General features: G+C 35.9%; 3 protein-coding genes across 5 annotated transcripts; 2 read left to right on the top strand and 1 right to left on the bottom strand.

The window, feature by feature from the left end:
- Positions 1 to 9547: 9547 nt before the first annotated feature.
- LOC147563359 (protein CLAVATA3 INSENSITIVE RECEPTOR KINASE 5-like) lies at positions 9548 to 14342 on the top strand. The gene is made up of 11 exons (XM_086637131.1): positions 9548 to 10710; positions 10814 to 10946; positions 11076 to 11147; positions 11243 to 11386; positions 11473 to 11544; positions 12141 to 12200; positions 12286 to 12383; positions 12486 to 12635; positions 12752 to 13093; positions 13183 to 13562; positions 13700 to 14342. The coding sequence occupies exons 1-11, from the start codon at positions 10602 to 10604 to the stop codon at positions 14021 to 14023; spliced, it is 1884 nt and encodes a 627-aa protein (XP_086493257.1). The 5' UTR covers positions 9548 to 10601; the 3' UTR covers positions 14024 to 14342.
- Positions 14343 to 14485: 143 nt separating this feature from the next.
- On the bottom strand, positions 14486 to 20880 carry LOC147563358 (Phosphoribulokinase / Uridine kinase family). 2 transcript variants are annotated; one of them, XM_086637116.1, is made up of 12 exons: positions 19987 to 20880; positions 18728 to 19071; positions 18282 to 18396; positions 17200 to 17395; positions 16960 to 17073; positions 16650 to 16823; positions 16341 to 16535; positions 15935 to 16057; positions 15738 to 15862; positions 15410 to 15533; positions 15028 to 15297; positions 14486 to 14884 (listed from the first exon to the last, which is right to left on the bottom strand). In XM_086637116.1, exons 2-12 carry the CDS (start codon positions 19062 to 19064, stop codon positions 14666 to 14668), a joined length of 1992 nt encoding a protein of 663 aa, XP_086493242.1. In that variant the 5' UTR covers positions 19065 to 19071; positions 19987 to 20880; the 3' UTR covers positions 14486 to 14665. The 2 variants fall into 2 exon arrangements, with proteins under 2 accessions (XP_086493242.1, XP_086493233.1); XM_086637107.1 differs by having other exon boundaries at positions 19999 to 20880.
- On the top strand, positions 20709 to 24812 carry COL2 (CONSTANS-like 2). Of its 2 annotated transcripts, none has more exons than XM_086637142.1 (4): positions 20709 to 21154; positions 21657 to 21887; positions 22372 to 23926; positions 24234 to 24812. In XM_086637142.1, the coding sequence occupies exons 3-4, from the start codon at positions 23183 to 23185 to the stop codon at positions 24591 to 24593; spliced, it is 1104 nt and encodes a 367-aa protein (XP_086493268.1). In that variant the 5' UTR covers positions 20709 to 21154; positions 21657 to 21887; positions 22372 to 23182; the 3' UTR covers positions 24594 to 24812. The 2 variants fall into 2 exon arrangements, with proteins under 2 accessions (XP_086493268.1, XP_086493275.1); XM_086637149.1 differs by having other exon boundaries at positions 21081 to 21154; positions 23040 to 23926.
- The last annotated feature ends 86 nt before the right edge of the window (positions 24813 to 24898 follow it).

The following is a 24898-nucleotide window of genomic DNA, read 5'->3' as shown; positions in this document are numbered from 1 at the left end:
GGTCAGTCTCATCCCTCTTCTAACCGACTGAGCTGTTTTATAATAATGGATATAAGTAGGGTAACGCGCTTCTCTTTTCATTTTTATTTGTAAGATCAATTACAAAGTTAAAAGTAGAATAAAAAAAGTAAAAAGAAGTTAATTTAATTAAATTAACCAAAGATGGGGTAAAGTTCTCTGAGGAGACATGAAGGACCTAAATTATTCCCCCAAACATGCAAAAGCTTTCAATTTAGACAAAATCATATCATAAGCATCTTAATATCACTAAATAGTTTTTCATTAACAAATTATTTTCATATTAGTAAAAAAAAAAAAAAATCTTTTCATATTGAGTTATGAGCCTAATATTTGAACCCAGTAACTAAAAGAACTACTCTACCATATATAACTTATCTGCAATTTAGTGACTAATTTATCATTTTAATTAAGAAAATTAATTTAAACAATTTATTTGATGAGATAAAAAGAAACCTAAATTTGCAGAGACAAGTGAAAAAGAAAGAGAGATAAGATTTAAGAAAATATGGGATGGGATGGATATATTTATAATCAAATGGTTCTCACCACAAAGTACAAAGTATTTGGTAGGGATGGGAAAAAAGAAGAATAATTCCAGAGTGGAGTGGTTTGGACAAATAAACTTTGGGTCCATAAAAAGGAGTATCAACTAGTGGCGAGTTTATTATCTTTTACTTATCTTCTTCTTTTCGAAAAAAAAAAATACCCAAATGAGAGTAATGCTATAAGATTTTATTGAAATTTGACCTAGACTAATCTAATGGTCCAATATTCTTTAATTTGTAATGGTGTTACTGCATTATAAGACAACAAATTATGCTAGCACTCTGTCTTTTCGATTGAAATCGGTGAAACATAAAATTCTTTCACATAAAGGTATAGGAGTAAATAAATAGTATAAAAATGAAAAGAATTTTTATTCTATAAGATGGGTCTTTCTTTAAAATAAGTGCATGTGTGCATGGTCAAAAGCTTGTGTCTATGTACTACTAATTAGTCCCACCATTCAAAAACCCATCAAGTAGCCAAGAGAAAAAAAGAACATAAATTATTTTCTACTCATTTGAGCTATCCCATCATAATATCAAATGCATGTGTGCATGAAATCTTGTAAGTAAGTCTAATCCACATCCACACTATCAATCTTTCTCTTTTTACCATCTCCTCAACAACTCTAAATGCAATCTAGGGTTTCTCATGCATTCTAGCTTATTATATAAGTCAAATCCAATAAGGGAAGTTTTACCGGGCCTCTCCAATTTTGTTAAAAAGCCTCCCCATGAACCATTTCACTTGGTAAATTATCATTGAGGAGGGGCTTTTTAACAAAAATGAGGGGGCCCTATAAAATCTCCCATCCAATAATTCATACACAAAAGTAGTAGTGTCAAGTGTCAACAGGAATCAACCACACTAAACCAACATAGCGACGAGCCACGGGTTGGATGAGCAACAGTCGGAGACTGCTATGATTGAGCTATGCACGGCCTTGGAGTTCGAGGAAAACAACTATAAAGTGAAAGAGAAAAAGAAAGAAAGCCATCTTTGATTGAATATATGATGGGATGGGAGAAGAATCAACCATATTCCATTAAACCCATTCTTAATAGTGGTGTGGTGTTGGTGAAGAAAAGGATATTAGAATTTAACTTTAATTGTTTATCCAAAAAAATTCTGTCAATTAAAAGTTTCTTTCTTTTTTTACTTTCGCTCTCCTTTTATTATGCTTTACTTTTTTTTTTTAGTAGATGGTCTTAAGAACCATCTTTTTTTTTTTGACGGAAAAGCTAATTTCATAGATAATATCCAAAGGATACAATGAGTACAAGCTTATAAGTCCCAAAAAGGGTCAAACAGAACATACAGACAAAGTTATGGATTCATAAGAGATTTCGCCAGTTCATGTGGGGCTAAGTTGGCTTCTCTCGGACAGTGCCTGATTACCACATCTCTACCCGTTAGATAGCCACGTAGACGGTCCAGATCGTTTATCAATCTCCACGGGGATGCATCTCGTCCATCCGTTATTAGGTTTACCAGGACTAAAGAGTCCGTCTCCATCTCGAAACTATTAAGCCCTAATCTCTCAGCTACTTGGAAACCTAGCTCCATTCCCCTTAGTTCACTGTGGAGAGATGAAATTGGTGGGAAGTTATGCACTTCTGAATCTATCGTCTCCCCTCTCCAATCTTTTGCAATTGCTGCTGCTGCTGCTTTATCCCTCCTGAATGCTCCATCGACATTGATCTTGATTCGTCCTTGTGGTGGTGGATTCCATGCTTTGTCCTGTAAAATGTTCGAAAAAGAAGGGAAAACAGATAAAGAAGGAAATCTTTTGAGATCAAGAGAGATTTTATGCCAAGTTCGATTCAAATCGAAATCTTGGTTTTGAAAGTGCTTCTCGTTCCTGGCTTTCCACCAATGCCACAACAGATAAGTATATTTGTACCAAAACTCATTCAAATCCTTCCCTTTGTTAAGAATGTCTTTTAGATTTTGTATCGGATCCTCTGTTATATTCTGGAAATCGACATCCTGCAAGGAAATAATAAAAGTTTTGAATGTCTTGCATGTCCCAAATAGGTGGGTATGTGATTCAATCGCATCCTCGGAACACATCTTGCAATTTTGGTTTGTCTGTTGGGGTCTATGATTCATATTTGATATTGTTGCAATCCCATTATGGATTAACCTCCATATAAACAGTTGGACTTTCGGATCCATCTCTTTCTTTTTCCAAAATTTCGACCAAGGGAAATCACCTATTTCCATTGGTAATGTTGGGTTAATTTTGATGGTTGAATAATATGATTTAGTTGTGAATCGCCCTTGCTCTGTATTCTTCCAAATTAGTCTGTCCCTTTCACCTGTTATTGAGATTGTTATGTTGGTTATTGCAATGATTGATTCTGTGGTGAAAAATTGTTGGAGTAGATGAATTTTCCATGTTTTTGAGTTTGAACCTATCAAGTCTGCAACCCATGTTATGTTCTGTGGTAATTGCTGAATTAATGTTGGAATATGATCTCTCATTTCAGGGATCCATCTATCCTCCAATATTCTTGTATCCGACCCATCTCCAATCATCCATATGGTATTGTGTTGTAGAGTAGTTCGAACTTGGAGTAGTGATTTCCAAAATGGTGATGCAGGTGAATTCATTTCTACACTCCAATAGTCTTCCTTCTGGAGATATTTAGCTCTAAGTAATTTAACCCATATTGCCTGTTTGTTAGTAAGAAATCTCCAAGCCATTTTGGCTATAAGAGATTCATTGACCTCTTTTAAAGACCTTATGCCTAGGCCACCATGCTTTTTAGAGTTTGTTATTATGTCCCAATTGATAAAATGCATCTTCCTTTCCTGTATACCATGTCCCCACCAAAATGCTCTTTCTTCTCTCTCTAATTTGTTAAGTACACCTTGTGGTAATAGTTGATAGCTAAATGGGTACACACATAAAGGACTTAATACTGATTTTATGAGCACTGTCCTACCTGCCTGTGATACCAATTTTTGTTTCCATCCTGCTAGAGTTTTCTTGAATTTATCCTGTAGCCAATCAAAACTCTTTATTCTATTACCTGGTTTTAGGATTAGAGCTCCAAGATACTTTGCTTGGTCTGTCATAATGGGTGCCTTTAATGTATTGACAAACTGTTGTTTAATATCAGGGGTGACTCCAGAGCTAAAATAGATGGATGATTTATCATAATTCACTGCTTGACCTGAAAAACTTGAATATATTTCCATAAATTCTATTATAGCAATGAGGTTAGTAGATGTTGCCTTACCAAATATAATTAAATCATCTGCAAACAAAAGGTGTGAGATTGATGGACAGGAAGAATTGATCTTATATCCTGTGAACAAACAATGTGACTCATAATAATAGATAAGCAGGGAGAGGGCCTGAGATGTTAGTATAAAAAGGTAAGGGGACAATGGGCATCCTTGTCGAAGTCCCCTAGTGCCCCTAAAACTTCCATATAATCTGCCATTGAGTTGAATACTAAATATGGGAGTAGTGATACATTGTAATATGAGATTCAGGAAAGGGCCTGACAGACCCATGGCCTTGAGCACCAATTCCAAAAATTCCCAACTCACTCGATCATACGCTTTGGCCATATCCATTTTTAGACAAAACCCACCATTTTGTGCTCGAGATCCCTTCATTGTGTGTAAAACCTCCTGGGTGATCACTATGTTATCTAAGATTTGTCTATTGGGGACAAATGCATTTTGTGTCCACATGATATTATCTTCTAGGAATGGTTTTAATCTGTTAGCAATTATCTTCATGATGAATTTGTAAATGGAGGTGCAAAGTGAAATAGGTCTGAACTCTGAAGCGCAACTCGGAATCTTGACCTTAGGAATTAATGCTAATGTGGTTTTGTTGAGGGATGGGTCTATCTTACCTAAGTGAAATATGTTCTGAATATACCTTATGAGTTCGTTGCCTATAATGTCCCAGTTGACTTGAAAATACTCACATGGAAGTCCATCCGGCCCCGGGCTCTTGTTAGATTCCATCTTCATGACCACATCTTTAATTTCCTCTGCTGTTGGGATTCCTGAGATGGCGTTGATTTGTTCTGCCGGAATTACTTTATATGCACCCAAGATTTCCATTGGTGGTTGAAGTACCTGTTCAGCTGAAAACAAATTCTGAAAGAAATTAATTAGTTCATTTGCTATTTCATTCTCATTTGAAGTTGTATTGCCTGACTGAGTCTTTATTTGGTTGATCTTGTTCTTTTGTTTTCTGATGGACATTGATGTATGGAAAGCTCTTGTATTTCTGTCCCCATTTGCGGCCCATTTTAGTCTAGATCTCTGTTCACATTTTGTTCTTTCTACTTCTTCTAGATAGATTATCTCTTCTTGAATTTGGCTTTCAACTTCTAATGATAATGATGAAGGTGGTAGTCTTTGAATGGATAAGAGTCTGTTGCGAAGTGCCTTTAGTCTGTTCTTTATAATACCAAAGGATCGCTTACTCCAAATAGATAAAGATGATTTGACCGATTTTGCCTTATCATAGAATGTTCCTGTTGCCGATTCCCAATTTGATGTGAAAGTATCTTTGTAGTCATGGTGATGAGTCCAATATTTTTCGAATTTTTCAATTGTGGGTACTGTTTGACCTATCACTTTCAATTTTAAAAGGATCGGGGCATGATCGCTTGCATATCTCGGGAGGTGAAATACTCCTGAATTTGGAAAAGCTAACAACCAGTCTGATGATACCATGGCTCTATCGAGTCTCTCTTGGGTCAGATGATGACGATCTCTGTTATTTGACCACGTGAAAGCTGGTCCGTTAAAACCCAAGTCGATGAGTCCATTTTGTTGGATGAAGGATTGGAAATGATTCATAAATGAATTTGGATGATTGCCCCCTCTCTTTTCTGATGCTTGACCGATTGCATTCATATCTCCAATACAGCAATAAGGATTTGTAACTGAAGAGAGAATTGTCGAAAAGTTAGTCCAAAAAGAGAATCTGTCTTGAATATGAGGAGGACCATAAATAGCGAATAAATCCCAGTCCAAATTTAAATTATAGTCATGAATAGTGGCATGAATTAGATTAACATCAGAGGAATTAATAGTTAAATTGATATTATCCGTCCAAGCTAAATATAGGCCACCACTCCTACCTTGAGATAAAACTTGGCGGTAATTATTATATCCTAAATTATGTAAAAAGAGAAAATTACACGAGTACGAAAGTTTAGTTTCAGAAATAAATATAATATCCGGCCTAGTGGCCTTCAGGAACTGATAAAGAGCATTTCTTGTCGGGGTGTTCCCCATTCCCCGGCAATTCCACGCAAAAATGCTCATTCCTCCATCGGCTTTGAGGTAGCCGTAACCTGTTCTGCATTATTTCTTGTTGCATTCTGTCTGGCCAATCGTTTGTAAGGCCTCGTTGCTTCCATCTTGTCGTTGGAGGTAGTCTGATTTTGTACCTGTACTTCATGAAGATTATTAGTGTCCAAATCTAAAGAGGAAGAGGCCTGATTTGTAGGTCTGGTTCTTTTGGTCGAGGTGAGATGATCAAGGATGTCTCCAAAATTTTCATTTAGTGACATCCGGCGATTGTACTCAGATTCATCTATATTCTCTAAAGGACCAGGTCCTAAAATGCCATTAGAGTATGTGTTACTAGTGCTACCAAAAGATTCTAATTCTTTGTTGGTTCCACCTTTGGACATGTTTACTTTGAATTTATCAGAATATTTTGGTATCATACTAGATGTTAGTTTGGCACGTTGGCTTTCTGAAAGATTCATCTTAAGGAGGTCTCCCATAAGGAGAATGATAGGACAAAAAGTAAATGTGTGTCCAATTCGACCACAAGAATTGCAAAAACGAGGCAATCTTTCAAACCGTAATTCAACTGATATTAATTGGTGGTTCGAAATAGAGAGATTAATCCTGTTTGGCAATGGCTCGGCAATTGGTATTTCCACTCTGACCCTCCCGAATACTGTCCATTTAGAAACGTCATCCGGTGTTGTCGGTTGATATCGTCCCATCGTTGAAGCTAGTCTGTTGACGTTCGTGCTGTTGAGGTGTTTCATCGGGATTCCGTGCATTTGAACCCAAAACCACACTTTGTCAAATGAATGATTAATTGGTGCGATTTGAGAATTACATTCCTGTAACACTATAAGTTCGTCCATAATCACCCAAGGTGAACGGGCGATGGCCAATTCCAATTCAGTTCCTGTGGCGAAACGGATTAAGAAATGATTGTCTTTGATTTCTGTAATCGTGAATTTGTTTGGCCCGTAAAGGACCCTTGAGAGCCTGATCATGGCCTGGTTAGTGTCTATTCTCTTGTCACTACCGAATTTGAGGACTCCATGTTTGATGACCGACTGTTCAAGGCTGAGGGATTCAAATCCCTCGACTGTTTGAACCGATGGTTCATCAGTCGTAAGTTCTTCAAGTTGTTGCAAGAGGTCTGAATTAGTTGCGTCCATGATGAATCGAATGAGAAAAGAAGAAGATAGGAGATCAAAATAATGAAAAGAGACTTAATCTCAACCAAATTAAATCAGAAAAGAAGGGGAAGAAAGATAGACAGATGTGACTGTTCGTCGGTAACTGAAAGTAACCGACCGAAACTGCCCAAAACCAACTTAGCAGAAGTAAATCGCCACCAGTATTGGTGGTGCCGGAAATGAATTGTAACTGTCTCCGCTACAGAGCAAAAGATATATTCCACACTCCCTCCATATATATTTGTTATTTTAAGAACCATCTACTAATATTGTTAGACATTTTCGGTAATTATCGCCACTTCTTTTGTTTCTTTGTTTTTTTCTTACTTTTTCGTTTTAGTTTTTTATATTTTTATAGAACATTTTCCTTTTTATTTCTAACTATTATGATTGTTTCTTTAATTTTTTTTTTTTCCAAATTTGCCCAATTTGGTTAGCGAGCTCGTTGAATCATTGCATAATTGTAGAGAAATGTCGGTAAGATATGAAATAACATGTTTAGTCGGTACAAAAAAAAAGTGAAAAGACAAAGGAACATTCAAACCCCATTTCTATTTCACTGTTAATTATTGTTCATAAGTTACTTCTTATTATAGAAAAATGCATTTCTTTTTGGGACCATTTCTCGTATCAACCTCTCAATTTTTTTTTTCTTTTATCTCAGAAAAACTTAATGGACTAGAATTCATGTAAATCATTGTCATTTTTTCCATCATTAAATGATTGTTATTCCGTCAACATTTGATTATCCAAGTGGACCATAGTGTTAACATAAACTCCGAACCTGTCCCAGGTTCGTTTTCCATAGGAGTTGATTTTCATGATTTATTGAACTTGGGTTATTAAGGTATAAATAACGTAATTAAATTTTAGACCATAATTTAGTTGGGAAATGATAAAGTTACAAAAGATTTTGACAAAAAAAGGTTCCCAGCTGATGTGGCGGGTGTGGTTTCAAACTTTGACCAAATCTAGGCCGTTGAGAGATGAAAATCACAACCGCCACATCAGCTGGGAACTTTTTTTTGTCAAAATCTTTTGTGATTCTAGCATCTCTCAATTTAGTTAGGTTTTAGGTCCGTTCTTATAAGAGTTTAAATTTAGCAGTTATCGTGCTTATCACATCTTCGACGTATTAATGCTATTGTAATGAGATTACATGGTTTACTGAACTTGTGCTATTCAGGTATAAATAACGTAATCAGCTTTTAGGCCATAATTTAGTTGGGCTTTACGCCCATTATTGTAACAGTTTAAATTAAACGGTTATGACTTATCATACTTATCACATCTTCAATGTATCAGTGCTATTGTAATGATTATCATTGACCGTAGTCTAATTTCCAAACAAAAAAAATATTTTTTTTTTATCATTAATCAGAAAAAGAAATCATAAACTTCAACTATAATATCGTTGTCTTTTTACCATACTTTTCCGATTCTTTCACAGTTTTTCTGCAACAAATTTTACTTATTAGAACAATTGAAACGATGATATTTTATTAAAATAATGACTACTACATAATTATTAATTATTATCCGTTTTTTAACATTAGTACAAATAAGTGGAAAACAGTAGATGCTCACTCCATTAAAATTAGGAAGTGCTCTAAGCATGAGGAACAAATTGAGTGGTGCATTGATCAATTTTTATACTTATAAGCAAAAAAATTATGGAATGTTTGATCTAATTTTGAGGAGCCCACACAAAAATGATTGGATTCACACAAGTAATCTAGAAAAACAAACCTTTCATGGGATAACTATAAAATCTTCTAAAAACACCTAAATTTCAATGTCGTTTTCTAAGTAGAACGGAATATTTTGAACTAAAAATGAATGCAACTAATAATGTTTTGTTTCCCTTTTCTAGGTGAGAATATTAGTTCAACAAAAAAAAAAAGGTGAGAATATATTTAATTTAGACTAAATGTTGATGAATTTACATCACTGAATTAAAATAGACTAAGATCGAAAAATTTACCCTTAGTTAAGTTTGAAGTCATTTTTATTTATGAGATCGACTAAAACAACAGTTGATTATATACAACATAACTGTTATAATGAAAGACAACAGTGATGTCATGTCCGACCACTATTCTGAGCGAATTTCAACGAAGCGACGTGACTGAACTAGGTTTTACTCTAGAGTTTTTCACTTTTTCTCTAAATCTTATCTGATTGCCTCATCTAATCGGGATTCACCTGGTAGAGTGGACATAGTATCATTTTTAGATGAAAAACCATTTTTGGATGAAATACAATCGTCATAATAATTTTACGGTGTTATAGCTATGATATTTAAGAAGTTAAAAATAAACAAACCCATATTGGGAAAACAGTTTATGTTTAAAATTTTTGCTATTCAACTTGAAGAGTCATTTTAGAACTTTATAATAGTGACATTTCATTTTCATGTAAAAATGGTCTTAAACTCGTGCATTGTGCATTGTTTCTAGAGAGAGAGAGAGATGGCAGCTTTTGCTTTTAAAAGTGAACTAGTTTATTGGAAAGACTGTCGGATGAGAGAGTAGAGATAGAGAGAGAGAAAGTGCTTGACAGTATCATGGAATCAATAAAGCAAGGGAAAGCCCCAAAAACCCTCATTTTAAAATTACCCACTCTTTAAATCACACCAAATTAACAATTTCAATCTCTTTTCTTTCCTCACTCTTTACATAAAAAATCTCAGACCCAATCCCTCGAAATTCCCACTTTTTTTTTTTTTAATTCCTAAAAATGATGGAATTGAAACTTTAATGGATGGCCAAACACAGAGAATGTTGGATTCTTACACGGGTAGCAAAGCAATCCTAACCCTTTTCTCTCTCTCTCTCTCTTTCTCTCTCTCTCTCTCTTTCTCTCTCTCATCTTTTAGGCTTTTAAACAAACAAATATACCCAACAAAAATTCCATTCACTTCACCCATCTCAATGGAGTGATTGACCCACATTACAATTTTCATTTTATTCTTTATTTCTTTTTGTAAAATTTCCTCCTTTCTCTATCTAACAAATACTTACTATAGTACATACTTGGAAGGAGTCTGAACTCAGAACCTTACGATCTTCTAATATTGATGTAAAAAATAAAATTCTCGGGTCGTGACAACTCCGACTAGAGTCTTTAGCCGTATATATGTTTTGTATACAAACGTAACAATGATTGAGTCACTCTACTATTTATGTTTTTCTTTAGATTTAAAGTTAGAAGTTACTTTGTGCTTATTTATATTCTTTTTACTTTACTAAAAATAAGTGGCAGGCATATTTCTTCCTTTTGCTAGTATATATATCATACTTTGATTTTTTTCTTCTTTTTCTTTTCTTGGGGGTCTGTCTGACAATAGATATGAGTTAGTGGATTTGTGTCATTAGGGAAGCATGAAGAGCTCTCTTTGTTGGATTATGATGTAAGCTTCACCTCAAAAGAAAACAAAAACCCATTTTCAGACTTCATTTCTTTGACTCAACTAAAAGAGTTCTATTAGCTTCCTATTATCATTAAAAACTGGTTTTTGCATCTGGGTTTGGTTGTTTTTTGAACTTGTAATTCTCAATGGAAGCAACAAGAAGAGAATTAGTTCTCTATAATAGTTTGGTTCTGTTTTGGGTCTTCATTAGTTCTACAAGTGCCTTGCTTTCTCCTAAAGGTGTTAACTTTGAAGGTAATTTGAAATGTTGTTTTGATATATATATAAATGTCTTGTTTATCTTCATTGAAATAGAGAAATGAAGATTTTTGAATATGGGTATTGTTATTATTTTCAGTTCAAGCTTTAATGGGTATAAAAAATTCTTTGGAAGATCCTCATGGAGTTCTTGATAATTGGGATGCTGATTCTGTTGATCCTTGTAGTTGGACTATGGTTACTTGTTCATCTGAAAGTTTAGTGATTGGATTGTAAGTTTTTATGATTCAAAAATAAGTTTTGTTTTTTTTTATTTGTATTGAGAACTATTTGATCACCCATCCCCATTGATACCTAAAACTTTAGAAATTAGAAGTTCACTTTAATGGTGATTTTTGCAGAGGAACTCCAAGTCAAAATTTATCTGGTACTCTTTCTTCAAGCATAGGAAACTTGACAAATCTACAAATTGTGTAAGTGAAATTTAAGAACTTAAAGATGGGGTCTTGAAATGATTAACTTGAAGAATTTTTTATGTCTGATTTCGAAAATGTTTGAACTTTTACAGGCTCTTACAAAACAATAATATAACAGGTAGAATCCCATCAGAGATTGGAAAGCTTTCGAAGCTTCAAACTCTTGATCTTTCTAGTAATTTCTTCATTGGTGAAGTTCCAAATTCTTTAGGCCATTTGAAAAGCCTCCAATACCTGTAAGTATGAAAACCATTATAAGAATTGTTTGGTTTTTGATCTGAGTAATGATGATGATGATGATGGGTATTTGAATTGATATTAGGAGGCTCAACAATAACAGTCTTCATGGAGAATTCCCTCAATCTTTAGCGAAAATGGCTCATCTTGCTTTCCTGTAATTCTCTTGAACTCCTACTATACTGTATCTACATAATTTGTTCTTTTAACTATTCATAGAAGTCAATTGTTTTGATACCATAACACTAGACCCATTTGTGAGGATTTAATGCCCCGATAACCTAAGGGTTTCTATGTAAGGTTCGTTCATGGAGGGTGAGCCACGGCCTAAGGTCCGCTTCAAAGGTGTATCCGATGGACAACAAGTGAATATTCCTGTAATATCCTTGTTGGTCCTGAGGTTGGAAGAGGCTTGGTTAGCCGAAAAGATGGTTAGTGGTTCAAGATGCAAGGAGATCTTGGGTAGAGAAAATCTCGCATGCTAGACTAATGCCGTTAATTTTGTCAAAAACGAACTCAAAACCAATTGGTACCGAGAGGAGAGACCCTAAATATTATATTCTTGGTTGTGAGACTGCCCTTTATCCATGTGGGACTATTCTCTCAGATGCACCCAGAGATATACATAAAAATCCGAACTATTGGATTAGAGATTGTGATACATGGGATTTAGAGTTTTGGTATCGATAATATTTTGTCATACAATATTTGTAGAAGAAAACTGGTTAAGGGTTTGTTTTACATTTTTTTCAGTGACCTCTCTTACAATAACTTGAGTGGCCCTATACCCAAGTTCCCTGCAAGAACATTCAAGTGAGTAACTCATATTATCTTCATTTGTCTCCCTTCTTAAAGAAAAACCTGAAATCTTATATTAGTTTTATTTTGTTTTATTCAGCATAGTAGGAAATCCTCTGATCTGTGCGACAGGATCGGAGCAAGAATGCTATGGAACAGCGCCAATCCCAATGTCGTTCAACTTGAATAGTTCACAGAGTATGGTTTTCAAGTCAATTTCATATTGACTATCAATGTCTTGTCTCAAAAGATCCTTTCATGTTTTCCTATCATTATTCTGAATGGTGTGCTTGTATTAAGGTTCTCAACCTTCGGGGAGACCTCGGAGCCACAAAATGGCAATTGCTATTGGATCAAGTTTGGCATGCGTATTTCTACTCATCGTTGGTATCGGGCTCGTTCTATTGTGGAAATATAGATACAACAAACAAATATTCTTCGATGTTAATGGTTAGTATGATAAAAGCAACTCAACTCAACTAAAGCTAAACCATGAATCATAAAGGATACTAATAGGATTGATTGTTAATTGATTTCTAATGTTTACTTAATCTTTTCAATATCAGATCAACACCATGAAGAAGTTCGCTTAGGAAACTTAAAGAGATTTCATTTCCGAGAACTTCAGATAGCTACCGAAAACTTTCACAAGAAAAACATGGTAGGAAAGGGTGGCTTTGGATACGTCTATAAAGGTTATCTCCGAGACGGGACCCTTGTGGCCGTAAAAAGGCTCAAAGATGGTAACACCATTGGTGGGGAGATTCAGTTCCAAACCGAAGTTGAGATGATAAGCTTAGCCGTGCACCGAAACCTTCTAAGGTTATGGGGTTTTTGTATGACGTCGTCCGAGAGGCTTCTGGTTTACCCGTATATGTCTAACGGAAGCGTTGCTTCCCGACTAAAAGGTAATGACACCATACTAAGACTGAATTATTTTGAGGCTAGCTTTATAGCACTTAACCTCGAGTACTCGCTTATCTGTTCTGTCTTACAGAGAAACCAGCATTGGATTGGGCTACTAGGAAGAGAATTGCATTGGGAGCAGCCAGGGGCTTACTATACCTTCACGAACAATGTGATCCTAAGATAATCCACAGAGATGTGAAAGCTGCAAATATATTGCTTGATGACTATTGCGAAGCTGTGGTGGGAGATTTTGGGTTGGCAAAGCTTTTAGATCACCAAGATTCTCATGTCACTACTGCAGTTAGGGGCACTGTGGGTCATATAGCTCCTGAATATCTTTCGACAGGGCAGTCCTCTGAGAAGACTGATGTTTTCGGATTTGGGATTCTTCTTCTTGAATTGATCACAGGACAGAGAGCCTTAGAATTCGGTAAGGCAGCGAACCAGAAAGGAGCCATGCTTGATTGGGTAAGTAGTATCGAACATATTTCATTTTACGATTTTGTTGATGTCTTGTTCATAACTCATAAATATCGGGCAAGGACTGTCATAGCTTCTTGTAACAGAGATGAGATCTGGTCTAACTTCAAAACTTATGGTTATAGGTGAAGAAAATTCACCTAGAAAAGAAGCTAGACTTGCTTGTGGACAATGACTTAAAAGCTAACTATGATCGGATTGAGCTCGAAGAAACGGTTCAAGTAGCTCTGTTATGTACCCAATACCTTCCGGGCCAAAGGCCCAAGATGTCTGAAGTTGTTCGAATGCTCGAAGGAGACGGACTTGCTGAGAGATGGGAAGCTTCTCAAAGATCTGAATCGACTCGAGGAAGATCTGCTCACGAGTTTTCATCTTCTGAGCGATACTCGGATCTCACTGATGACTCTTCTTTACTAGCCCAAGCAATGGAACTCTCTGGCCCAAGGTAAGACGATTTTCATGAAGAATTTGGCATTCACCAATAGCAATAAGTAGAAATATGATCGTTCGAAGAATTTATCGTATATTGGAAGTTTTTGTTGTATAGTTAGTAACATATGAGAGTTCAAAATAGTTGTTATATGTGTGGTTATATTTATGAATGTAAATGTATAGAATCTTATAAAGGGAAGAGGCATCATATTAGATGAATGAGTGGGTTTAAATAATGGTTCTATCATTTTTGTCAATTGAGTTTTGATTCTCTAATTGTATCTTGAAGTTGTAAGAATTTTGATTCTCCACATTGATGGTACTTGAATTTTCAAATTTGAATTGCCTATTTCAAGTAGACCCAAAATTAGCCCAAGTCACCCGTTTAGACGAGTCATACTTCATAGATTAAAAAAGAAACATTCAAAAATCCGACTCAAGTCAATTCAGATAGATTTCATATATGCTTAGTTACGCAATTTTGAAAGAAACCCCTTTATTTTCTAGAATCATGAAAGGATATCTATTTGCTATCAAAAATCTGTTACATCAACTAACTTTTTCAGGGGCAAGAAAGGTAAGAAGAAAACTGTCTATCAACCCTAAAAGAAAACAAAAAAAAAAGGAATCCGTCCGGTTAGAACAGACTATTGTGCAGATTAGAGACCCCTGTACAAGAAGATTCCGATACTGCCGATTGCCAGTGCAAGAGCAAGTGAAACTCCAATCGACTCAAACTGATCATGGAGTCCGGTTCTGTCTCTGCTATTGTTTGTTCTTCCCTGGCCTGCCCGATCTCCCAATCTCTCATGAAGAAAGTTATTGAGATTGTCTAATTGATGAACAAGTTGACGTTGTCCCCGAGAGATGAGCGCAATCTGTTAGTAAGAAAATGACAAAATGTTACTTACAAGTTACGCGAAAATAGAAAGATTTTCGAGTCAAATATGAAAACCGATTTAAGCATATCTTATAGACGACGCCTCAAAATAAGTGAACATTAGGAGGGAGAAATTTTTACCTCTTCCATTAATGGAGATTCCTTTGCTAACTGGGAAGAAGACAGTGAATTGGGGAGCATGTTCCCAGTCGAACCATTTCCAATACTATGGGTGAAGAGAGATGGGGTTGCAGAGCCATTGCAATTTTCAGCTTGTGCAGATAAGTTCTGTTGGCTAGATGAAACTTTTCGGGTAGTAAGCTTGGAATTAAGCTCTTCGATCCTAGATGTAAACTCATCCATCCTCTCGTTTAGTGTTGAAATTTGTTCAGAAAGTTGAGTAACGACTCCCTAATACAGATCCAGTTACGAGCATGAACAAAGGTAATAATGCCGAAGAGTCGATGAAAAAAACCATCTATTTGTTCCATACGGAATGACGAGATTATGTTCAGAAGATAACCTGGCTTGCAAGCATTGAAGGCGAGTCTTGATTTTGTCCATCATACCCTCCACCGCCAACAGCAATTTTGGTCAGCTTGGATATGTTCTTGTCTCTTTGTGTTGAATATGAATGTGACATACCGCTGTTTCATTAGAAACAATTATTAGTATGAATAAAAACGAACAAGGTCTTCTGAAGAACTTATAAAAAGTTAAGTAGGTACTGGTTAGAATCGAAAATTAGTTATCTAAAGCTAGGAGCCTAGAATAGACGCAAAATGGGTGTATCTGGAAATTGTAGAATAGCCAAAACAATTTTTTAACTAGAAGGATTGGGAATACAATACCTCTTAAGATGCTTATTTCTCATTGCAACTCTGTCTGCTGAGGCTCGGGAAAGTGCTTCTTTGGGACTTGAAGAAACCAGATCTTCGTCTATGCTGAGTTTGGTCCTCAGATCATCTGGTAATGCCTGTGGCATGATTGGATCAGTATTCCACTGAAGCAGGAAAGGGATTTTATGTAAGTTTATAAGATGACATACCATGACTTCATTTACAAGTTTTTCCAGCTGAATCTGTTGAATGTAAGTGCGGGGAACATAAAAACCTTCCAAACCCAGTTGTTCGGCAACAGATTTCACATATGCTCGGTCTCTGCCTTGTACCTTTACCATAAACAACAAAAGTGAGATGCCAGTTCTCAACCATGCAAATTAATGACAGATGCTACGTACAAAGTCCTTAAGAAATGACAGAGATGCGTATTAGTAACATATCTAGACCTCTCCACGGGTATCTCTATTCACTTAAATTGAAGATTGATCTTCTTTTTCTTAAGAGTTTAACTTGCTGAATCATGACTTCCCTTAACTTTAATTTTGGCATAATGCAACGGAATCATGCTAACGCTAAAAAACGTAGGGATATAAGCAGTATATGATGTAATACCTGAACATAGCTACGATTGAGTTGTTCTAGCCAATCGATTTTTACGCAAACCTTATCATCAAAGAATACATGGCTAGTTCTTTTAAGTATGGCTGCAATAGTGTACCCCAACGCCATTAGTCCTCCAAGAAGACGAACACTGACTTCAAACGTGATCCTGGGTGATATAATGAATGGACTATCGGTAACCCATTCCTGAAATCAATAAACAAAAATGGTAACAAAATCCATCAATTCCATAGGTCAACAACATCAAATTTTTAGCGAGCTATTAATATTATAGAAATTCGAAATTCAACACTGACCAACCTCAAACATAAGATTGTACTTTCCATCCCTGTTTCGCATCCGGAGATATGATTGACAGGCTTCTGAATCTTCACCTGGTGGTAGAAGATATATGTCATATGTATCTTCCGTACGTTCTGTATGTTCTTCAGAAACAACGGCCTTGATTTGATCTGGTGTCAGATTCTTTGGTGACTGTACAGGAAGAATATAAACATTAGTATAATTTTTTTTTCAAGAAACAGGAAGATGAGCAGTTATTAAATCATTCATGAAGGCACTTATGAAATTTAGATAATCATGAACATAAAAAAAATAAAGTGGGATTAACCTTCAAAATGTAAGTAGGGTTCTGAAATCCTGTGAAAGGATTGAACTTGTTGACTATCTTTATATGGGCTGTCTGAAGATCTGGCTCAATAAAAGCCTTGTACATTGGGTACACCTGTATAGGCAAAATATATTGACAATTTTCAGAAAACTAAAGAGCTCTCTATTTTTAATAAACCATTATGTAAGTCAATCGAAATTACTTCTAAGAATACATCTAACACGGGATAAGTGTAAAAACCGTTTCAGAGATCTGGTGGATGATTTCTTCAGGTTCTTGGCCAGCACGCTGTATATCTCGTAACACCCTTTTCACAAGGTCAAAGTGAACACCGCCTGTGACAGATACTCGGAGGTCTAACAAGGGCCTCAGCTTTTCACTCAAAGCATAAATGCCTTCAATAATCACTATCCGGGAACTAGGTACTTCAACGGTCCTGTATGGCAAGTCAAAATATACAACCACATGCATCAGATACAAGTATCAATGTAAACAATCTGGACCGTATATTGCATACACAACCAGAGCATTTCTGTATGTATCAATATTTTAAATATATGTTTTTATGCCTCAAGGCGGTTTGCTCTCACAAGGCGAGGTGGCGCCTCGAGGGGTATGTCTCGTAAAAGGCGTAAACTGTTTTTTGTAAGGATTCAAAAAAAACTATTTGTGAGGAAAATGATATCAATTTTGAATAATGTGACATAGTCACATAGTTTTTCTACTTTACTACCATAATATAAAGTCCTAACTCCTGAGTGTTTATTAAACAAACACACACAATACTTTTGTGTTGCTCAACGACTCAAAATAGCAGGTGACTTCAGATGCACACGTTTTGTTCTCAAGTTCAAACACGTAGGGCTTTCGAGGCATCAGGTGACCGCCTTGCATCGAGGCATCAGGTGGACCGCCTTGTCTCAAGGCCTACGCCTTGAGAGTTTTTTGAGCAATGGTACGCATCGTACCTAGACAATGCATCAAGATCTGTTTACACCAATTTTTGTTTACATGGGTTTTTCTAAGGCCAGGTTCTCACCAAGTAACAAAATCAGATCATTCTATAACTTTTGAGTACATCAAAAACTGGTTGAAAGTGTAAGCTTTTTGAAGCATCGCCCATTATAAATTTACCTTGATGAATGAAATATAACCTACTTCAATTAGAAGTTGTAGAACCAGGTACATGGTGAACAAAATGATTAATGGAAAATCAGCTAACTGCTAGGCCTATTTAGGTTCTCGATAATTATTCGGGTTAAATATTCATTGGTCAAAAGGAAAAAAGGTCTACTAGAGTGTCTGGTTAGTATAAGCTGTACCTGTATCCTGTGCGACTGCTAGTCTTGAAATCATATATTGGCACTTCAACAGCATTCCCCTCTTTTAGTCCATGGATATTCTTTAGCAATGTGTCATAGTCTGTTAAGCGCGGGTCTGTTTGAAAAAATTAAAAATTACAACCATTAAGAATCTAAAATATTATCGATCCAAATTGGGTTGGGGAGGAACATACTAAAATTTCATTGGAAATAAGTTTTGTAATTCCTCATGCCGAAATGATCAACAACAATTCATGCTAATAAATAGAATTAGCCAACAATAGAGTTGAGTAGCGTGATAATACCGCACAAACAGATATATGGAGGAAAGAAAACTTAAACCTGAAATAATTTTGAAAAGGCCTTTGTGTACATTCTTATATTTTGCTTCTTACTGTATCATATTCTTCTGCTTTTCAAGAAAAGAAAAAGGATCTGATTCTTACCATCGAAATTGCCATCAATGACACGACTTGCATCATTATAGTTGTCCATGGATATGACGGCAATGCTAGGCATAAAACTAAGCATCTTCTCTGTAAACACCGTCTTCCCGGCCCCAGAAGGGCCTGCTACCCCTACCAAAATAATCCCATTATTTGTTTGAGACAACAGCTGACATGCACGGATAACGATGAAGAAGCCCTTCTCGAATGACAGTTTATCTTGGATCGGAACAATCTCATGGCGATCGGAATCCCTCCTCTTTACCAATTGGACCTGGTCTCTTAAAAGACCATGCTTCCGTTGAGGTGATTCAGCAGCTACATTATCTTTAGGCATTTGATACCTGAAATGACGTTAAGTACAAGATATTGTAAACCATTGTGAGTATCAGATTAATAGGCTATGAAGTATCAAACTTGCACAAAGTCACTAACTAGAGGAATTGATATTCTAAAAACTGAAACTCGATTTCTGCTTACCCGGACAAATAAAAGAACTTAACCTAAACTATCAGACAAATATTTCTACTGGGACATTAACTAAGATATCAGACATGTAAGTATTTCATCTTTATAAGCAAGTTGGAAAGCTAGGCTCTATACGTATAAGGTCAAGTTTTGCTTCCTAAATCGTCTCCGAGTCTCCAACGGTGAGCCTAATTCCTAATATTCCCATTCTTCTCATTTCATTCAGTACTGATGAATCAGGTTATAGTCCTATTCTAATGCAGTCCCAAACCAATTTCCGATAACCTAGACCTTGAACTAACCCCATTTTTAGTAGATAAACTAATCCAAGACTAGCCAAAGTGAAATGGGTAAGTTAAACTGGAATCATAAGATGATTCATTTCAAGCTAATCACAAATTTCAATTTGAACCTAAATTTAAGGATATACATTTCCAAACCTAAAATTCTCACAATTCAGAACCAAAAACAGATTCAATCACTACATCTTCATCTTATCAAATCTACAAACATCCAAAACCATAGCATAAAAACAAGCACTTAAAATAACCAAATGCCGATTGTATTCATATAACTTCAAAGTTGAAAACTCAGATTTCATGAACAACAAACATGAAATTGAAGAAAACAAAATTATAAAACTTAGAAAGATATCAAAATGGCTAAATAAGAACAACCCATATGATAGGACAAGAATTAAGAGATACCCAGAAAATAACATGATAAGAAAACAAAACCCATTAAATAAAATGAGCTAAATCAATGGTGATCAGGAAGAACAATGAGGATACTGAATTACTAACCGACTCTCTCTGTCTATGTTTCTCTCCCGAAGCGGGGTCCAAAGAAATACTCTAGCAGAGACTGGGGGTTTAGTGGGGTTGGGGGTTTTATCCGAGTGATATCTGGGACTGGGAGGGAGGAACTATTTTGAAGAAAGAACACCTTCTTGTGGACTCACTTCTAGAGAGAGAAAAAGGGTTAGAGAGAGAGAGACATCTGTTACGATACCGTATTTATATTCACACATCACATAGAGAGACAGAGACTCATTGATTGTGTGTGTTTTAGGGGAATGAATCTTTTGTACACTTGATATATTTTGATTTATAAGGGTTATACCCTTTTTGATTATCTTAATTGCTCTTTTGATTTTGATATTGTGTTTGTTGAGATTGGGAAACTGTTTGATTTTGTATTGAGAAAATATATATGAGGTAAGTATTCCCCAGTCCCACCAAGAAGAAAGTCTGTTTATGGATGTTAATCTAAATCATTGTTCCCTCAACTATCTAGATATTATCTCAAATCTTTTATTTAAGTGGATATTGCCTTGAGTTTTATGTATAATTATCTTTGTGAATAGTTCTGAATTGGAAGAATTTTATTTTATTTTCTTCTCGCACTTTACATGGAAAGGAGGGTTGCACGAGTCCATTCAAAGATTCTTAACACTTATTAAGTATGAGCGGTTACCTATAATGCAAGTTTCAGACTCTCTCGCAAGATATGTGGGATTATCACAATCTTTCACTCTCACGATGAGGCATCTTCGAGTGTGATATCTTTTGATACGCCCCCGAGTGTCAGTAGTTATACATAATTTCCTTGTTTTAGACACCCATACCCAATTCCAAAATTTTGTTAAGCTCACCCAAAAAAACAAACTTCTACACTTACCAAGCTGATTGTTTAATTAGGAACTTGAATGGAAGATCTAATATTCTATTGGTAATAGGTTAAAGAACAAACCTACCATAGAAAATTGCAGCAAGGAGTATGGTGCTGTTAATGGAGGCGGGAATATTTGGATCAATGATTAGAATCTTAAAGAAGGTTGGAGAAGGTGGGGGTCTAATTATGTTTATCTTGTGAAAAAGATGGGCACAGAATCAGCTTAAACATCTTATGGTAATGGCGATATAAACAGTGAAATCAACGACCCATCCCATGTTTCAGGTTAGAATATCAAATCCCCTCATTGATTTTCAATTTCTTAATTCTTGCATTTTGTTTGATTTTTCTTTGTTTAAGTACTAGGGTTTGTCTTTACTTCAGAGTTTAACAACTTTTTCCATGTTGTTGGTAGTGCTAAACAAGTTTTTAAGAGTTTGTGCCTAAAATTTTTAGTTGCTTCAATTTAGGGGAAATTGGTTTTCTATTTCCTATAGAACTAAAAGAAAAAATTGGCCAAAACTCCTCAGGACAATTTGGAACATAAAAAGGATGAGTACTTCTAATTATGGAAATGTTGTATTTTATGACAATCCAAACTCTCAATTCAATTCAATTCAATCCAATTCAATCCAGTCCCCAAAGTTTGACTTTGATATATTGTTCATCAAACCTCAGGCCATACCAATGAGCATAATCTAGTGCTTAACTATTGGTGGGTCTTTATCATCTACATGAATATCCGTCTTCGCCCACAACTTTTTAATGTCTCTTCTTGCTTTTATAGGTTTGGTGTATCGCGGTTTGAGTATATATTCGAAGAACCAGAAGGAAAGCTGAAGTTAGCCATTGAGAATTCACAAATGAAGTGGCCAGCCGAACCCAATCCCTCGTATCCTGGTTCACTCCATTAATCCATCAAGTGGATGCTCCAGCCTCAACCCACTGTTCGCACAGATATCAGCAACATTATTATTCTCGTCGACAAGCTTATCAGAACATTCCCTGCCTAAATCAAGTAAAGCTCAACCTACATATCAAACAATTTTGCATTAGTATTATACGTTATCGTTAATTTGTTCACCCTTTCATTTCCTTTTTTCACATGAAAATATGGTCTGAACTCTGACATATGTTTCTTATTTGATCGTTAAACTGTCAAGCTGTTTCTCTAGTTTGTAGCTATATCAAATGTGAATCAATACATTCACATACTCAAAGCTGGCCTTTGTTTTTTCTCATTGTTTGGATTTGACTTGTTTAAATCTAAATCGTTTGACTCAAATTGATCTAAAATGAGTCTAAATCATTTACAAACATCACGAATCAAATAGAAAGAAACATTCTGAAATATGACTAGAGTCAATCTTGACCTCGAATCAGATTTCAAATTTCAGTTCCGACTTCGAACGAAAACCCTGCCCATGTATGATAAGTAAATCTTTTGTATGCGGAGGACCATATGTTTGAATGTGAGTTTTTTTTTTTTTGCGTGTTGACAGTTGACAAGGCTGACTGGGTTATAGGAGAAGTCAAAATCAGGGTTACTTTCTCTCTCACATTCAATACATGTCAGCCACATAAGTGGATTAGGTCATATCCAGCTCCCTTATATTCCAGTGGTGGACATTATTCTGCCAACAAGGCTTCCTTCTCTTGGCTCAAAAAACACCTCTCTCTTACCCAATCTTCTCTTAAGAAAGTAGCTAATTAGGCCAAATGCTGACATTGCAACTAGTTACTACTTACAAAATAAAAAATTTACAATATCTTAAGATTATGAAGTAAAATAGTTGAATCGGTGGTTCGTCTGTACATACAACTTTTTCACGTAAACAGAGTTGTGGGTGGATTGCTTGTGTTCCCTCTCATGTGAGAAGTCTGTATGTATTACGTATAGATGACTAGCCCATCCATACGTATAGATTTTCTGTACAACACGTCTTTGCATTGTCACAACATCGAAGCCGACTTTAGAAGTTTGTGTAGCATTTTTCTACTTATTTTATCTGTTTGTTTTCTTAAAAACCAAAAGCCAGTACAAATTTAAGACCCACCCACAAAAGAAACCCTTCCCACTCAACAATGGCCCACCTTAAAACACATACAACCACATAATATTGGTCTAACCTTTATCACCCACTAAAATTCTGCCATGTGTCACTTACAGGATTCTCACTACTAAAACCCCCCATTGCCTACTTACACTTATTGAAACCATCCTTCTCAATTCACAACCCCTTTTAAGCAAAAGCATAGAATAGAATAAACTGTGCAAGCTCAAAAGAAGAAAGAAAAAGAGAGTTTTTGGTTATGATGAAAGACAGTTCAAAATTGTTTCCGGCAGTCGTTCCGGGCAGCTGGACGAATGTCTGTGATTCGTGTCGAGTGGCTGCTCGTGTTGTCTACTGTCAAGTTGATTCAGCCTATTTGTGTATTGGTTGTGATTCAGGCATTCATGCTGTCAATTCCGATGCTTGGTTGCACAAACGAATCTTAGTATGCGAGTCTTGTGAGTCTATGCCAGCTGCTTTTAGCTGCAAGGCTGATGCAGCTTCTCTTTGTATCAATTGTGACGCGAAAATTCACTCAGCAAACGCGTTATCAAGTAGGCATCACCGGATTCCAGTCCTACCCTTTACCGGGCTCCTTAACGGGCCTTCGCCCGGTCACCTGAATAGGCGTTTCGTGGCTGAACTTCATGCGGAAAATGGGATTTTGGCACATAAAGCTAAAGAGGAGGAGGAAGAGAAAGGAGAAAAAGAAGATGAAACAAGTTCTTGGTTGTTACTTAATCCTCTTAAGAATAACCAAAGTAACGAGTTTTTGTTCGGAAATGAAGTTGAAGAGTATTTGGATCTCGAAGAGTATAATTCATGTAGTGAGAATCAGTATTGTGGTAATAGTGAAAATGTTGTTCCTGTTCAGTGTGTGAAAAATGATCATTATCCAAAGCAACATCTAGAACAACAACAACATCAACAAAATCTTCAGTTGGAGATGGATTTCGAAGCTTCGAAAACTGGGTTCAATTACAATTCTTCAATTAGCAATAGTGTAAGTTACCATTTCAAGCTCTGGTTTTAGTTTCCTATTAGCTGCTCAATTCGAGTTTCAGCGTTTATGCGTCTTTAAACTGTTATTTGAGTTCGGGTTTTTCGATTTCAAGAACTAGATCTTATTCATTTGGTACATTAGATTCTTGTTTTGTCCCTCTGCCAAAAAGCTTTTGATTCGATAACTTCATTTCCGTGTCTTTTATCTGCTCTTTCTTGATGCTATATCTCTGTTGCTAAGTATTATAAAACTTTAGTGAGGCAGAATTTTCAATATACTGATTGAATGGAGTTCATTTCTTTTACAGGTTTCGATGTCATCAATGGAAGCTAGTACCGTACCAGATTCTAACATGAACGATATAGCGAATTCACACACTAGATCTTCCAAAGGAACTATTGATCTCTTCTCGAATACACCGTATCAAGTACCAGCACAGTTTAGCTCCATGGATAGAGAAGCTAGAGTTCTAAGATACAGAGAGAAGAGGAAAACAAGAAAATTTGAGAAAACAATTAGGTATGCTTCGAGGAAGGCGTATGCTGAGACAAGACCTCGAATTAAAGGTCGATTTGCAAAAAGAACAGATGCTGAATATGAAGTTGATCAGATTTACGCGTCTAATGTGATATCGGAAAATGGGTATTGTGTTGTTCCATCATTCTAGAAATGAAACTGGAGAAGAATTAGTAGCACTAGTACTGCAATTTCGTTCTCGAGTTTCAAATTCCCTTAATTTTTCTTGTTTTTGTGTAAGTTAGTTTATCTTTCTTAAGTTGAGCAATTAGATCTGATGGAGAGAATTAAGCTTTGTAATTTATAAGTTCATTATTCTTTTCACTTTCATGTAAATCAGTAAATATATATTACAAAAGTTGATTTTCAACGTTATTTATCCTCAAATTTTCTTTTTGTGCTTTTTGTCTGGGTAAGAAGAAAAACTAGCTCTCCCTTGAAAATGATAAGATTCAA

This window comes from Eschscholzia californica, unplaced genomic scaffold (genome assembly GCF_041429995.1).
Source record: "Eschscholzia californica isolate CP2 unplaced genomic scaffold, dmEscCali1.0.p SCAF_1, whole genome shotgun sequence".
In the NCBI taxonomy this organism is placed as follows: domain Eukaryota; kingdom Viridiplantae; phylum Streptophyta; class Magnoliopsida; order Ranunculales; family Papaveraceae; genus Eschscholzia; species Eschscholzia californica.
This window is presented reverse-complemented; position numbering and strand designations above follow the sequence as displayed.

What these genes read in the sequence shown, in the direction of transcription:
- LOC147563359 (XM_086637131.1), top strand. Translation starts at nt 10,602, where the DNA reads ATGGAAGCAACAAGAAGAGAATTAGTTCTCTATAATAGTTTGGTTCTG. An exon ending in TTGACAAATCTACAAATTGT is followed by an intron (nt 11,148 to 11,242) that starts GTAAGTGAAATT and finishes GAACTTTTACAG; the next exon opens with GCTCTTACAAAACAATAATA. An exon ending in CAACTTGAATAGTTCACAGA is followed by an intron (nt 12,384 to 12,485) that starts GTATGGTTTTCA and finishes GCTTGTATTAAG; the next exon opens with GTTCTCAACCTTCGGGGAGA.
- LOC147563358 (XM_086637116.1), bottom strand. Translation starts at nt 19,064, where the DNA reads ATGCCTAAAGATAATGTAGCTGCTGAATCACCTCAACGGAAGCATGGT. An exon ending in AGTACAATCTTATGTTTGAG is followed by an intron (nt 16,536 to 16,649) that starts GTTGGTCAGTGT and finishes TATTGATTTCAG; the next exon opens with GAATGGGTTACCGATAGTCC. An exon ending in AATCTCCATTAATGGAAGAG is followed by an intron (nt 14,885 to 15,027) that starts GTAAAAATTTCT and finishes TCTTACTAACAG; the next exon opens with ATTGCGCTCATCTCTCGGGG.
- COL2 (XM_086637142.1), top strand. Translation starts at nt 23,183, where the DNA reads ATGATGAAAGACAGTTCAAAATTGTTTCCGGCAGTCGTTCCGGGCAGC. An exon ending in ATTCTTCAATTAGCAATAGT is followed by an intron (nt 23,927 to 24,233) that starts GTAAGTTACCAT and finishes TTTCTTTTACAG; the next exon opens with GTTTCGATGTCATCAATGGA.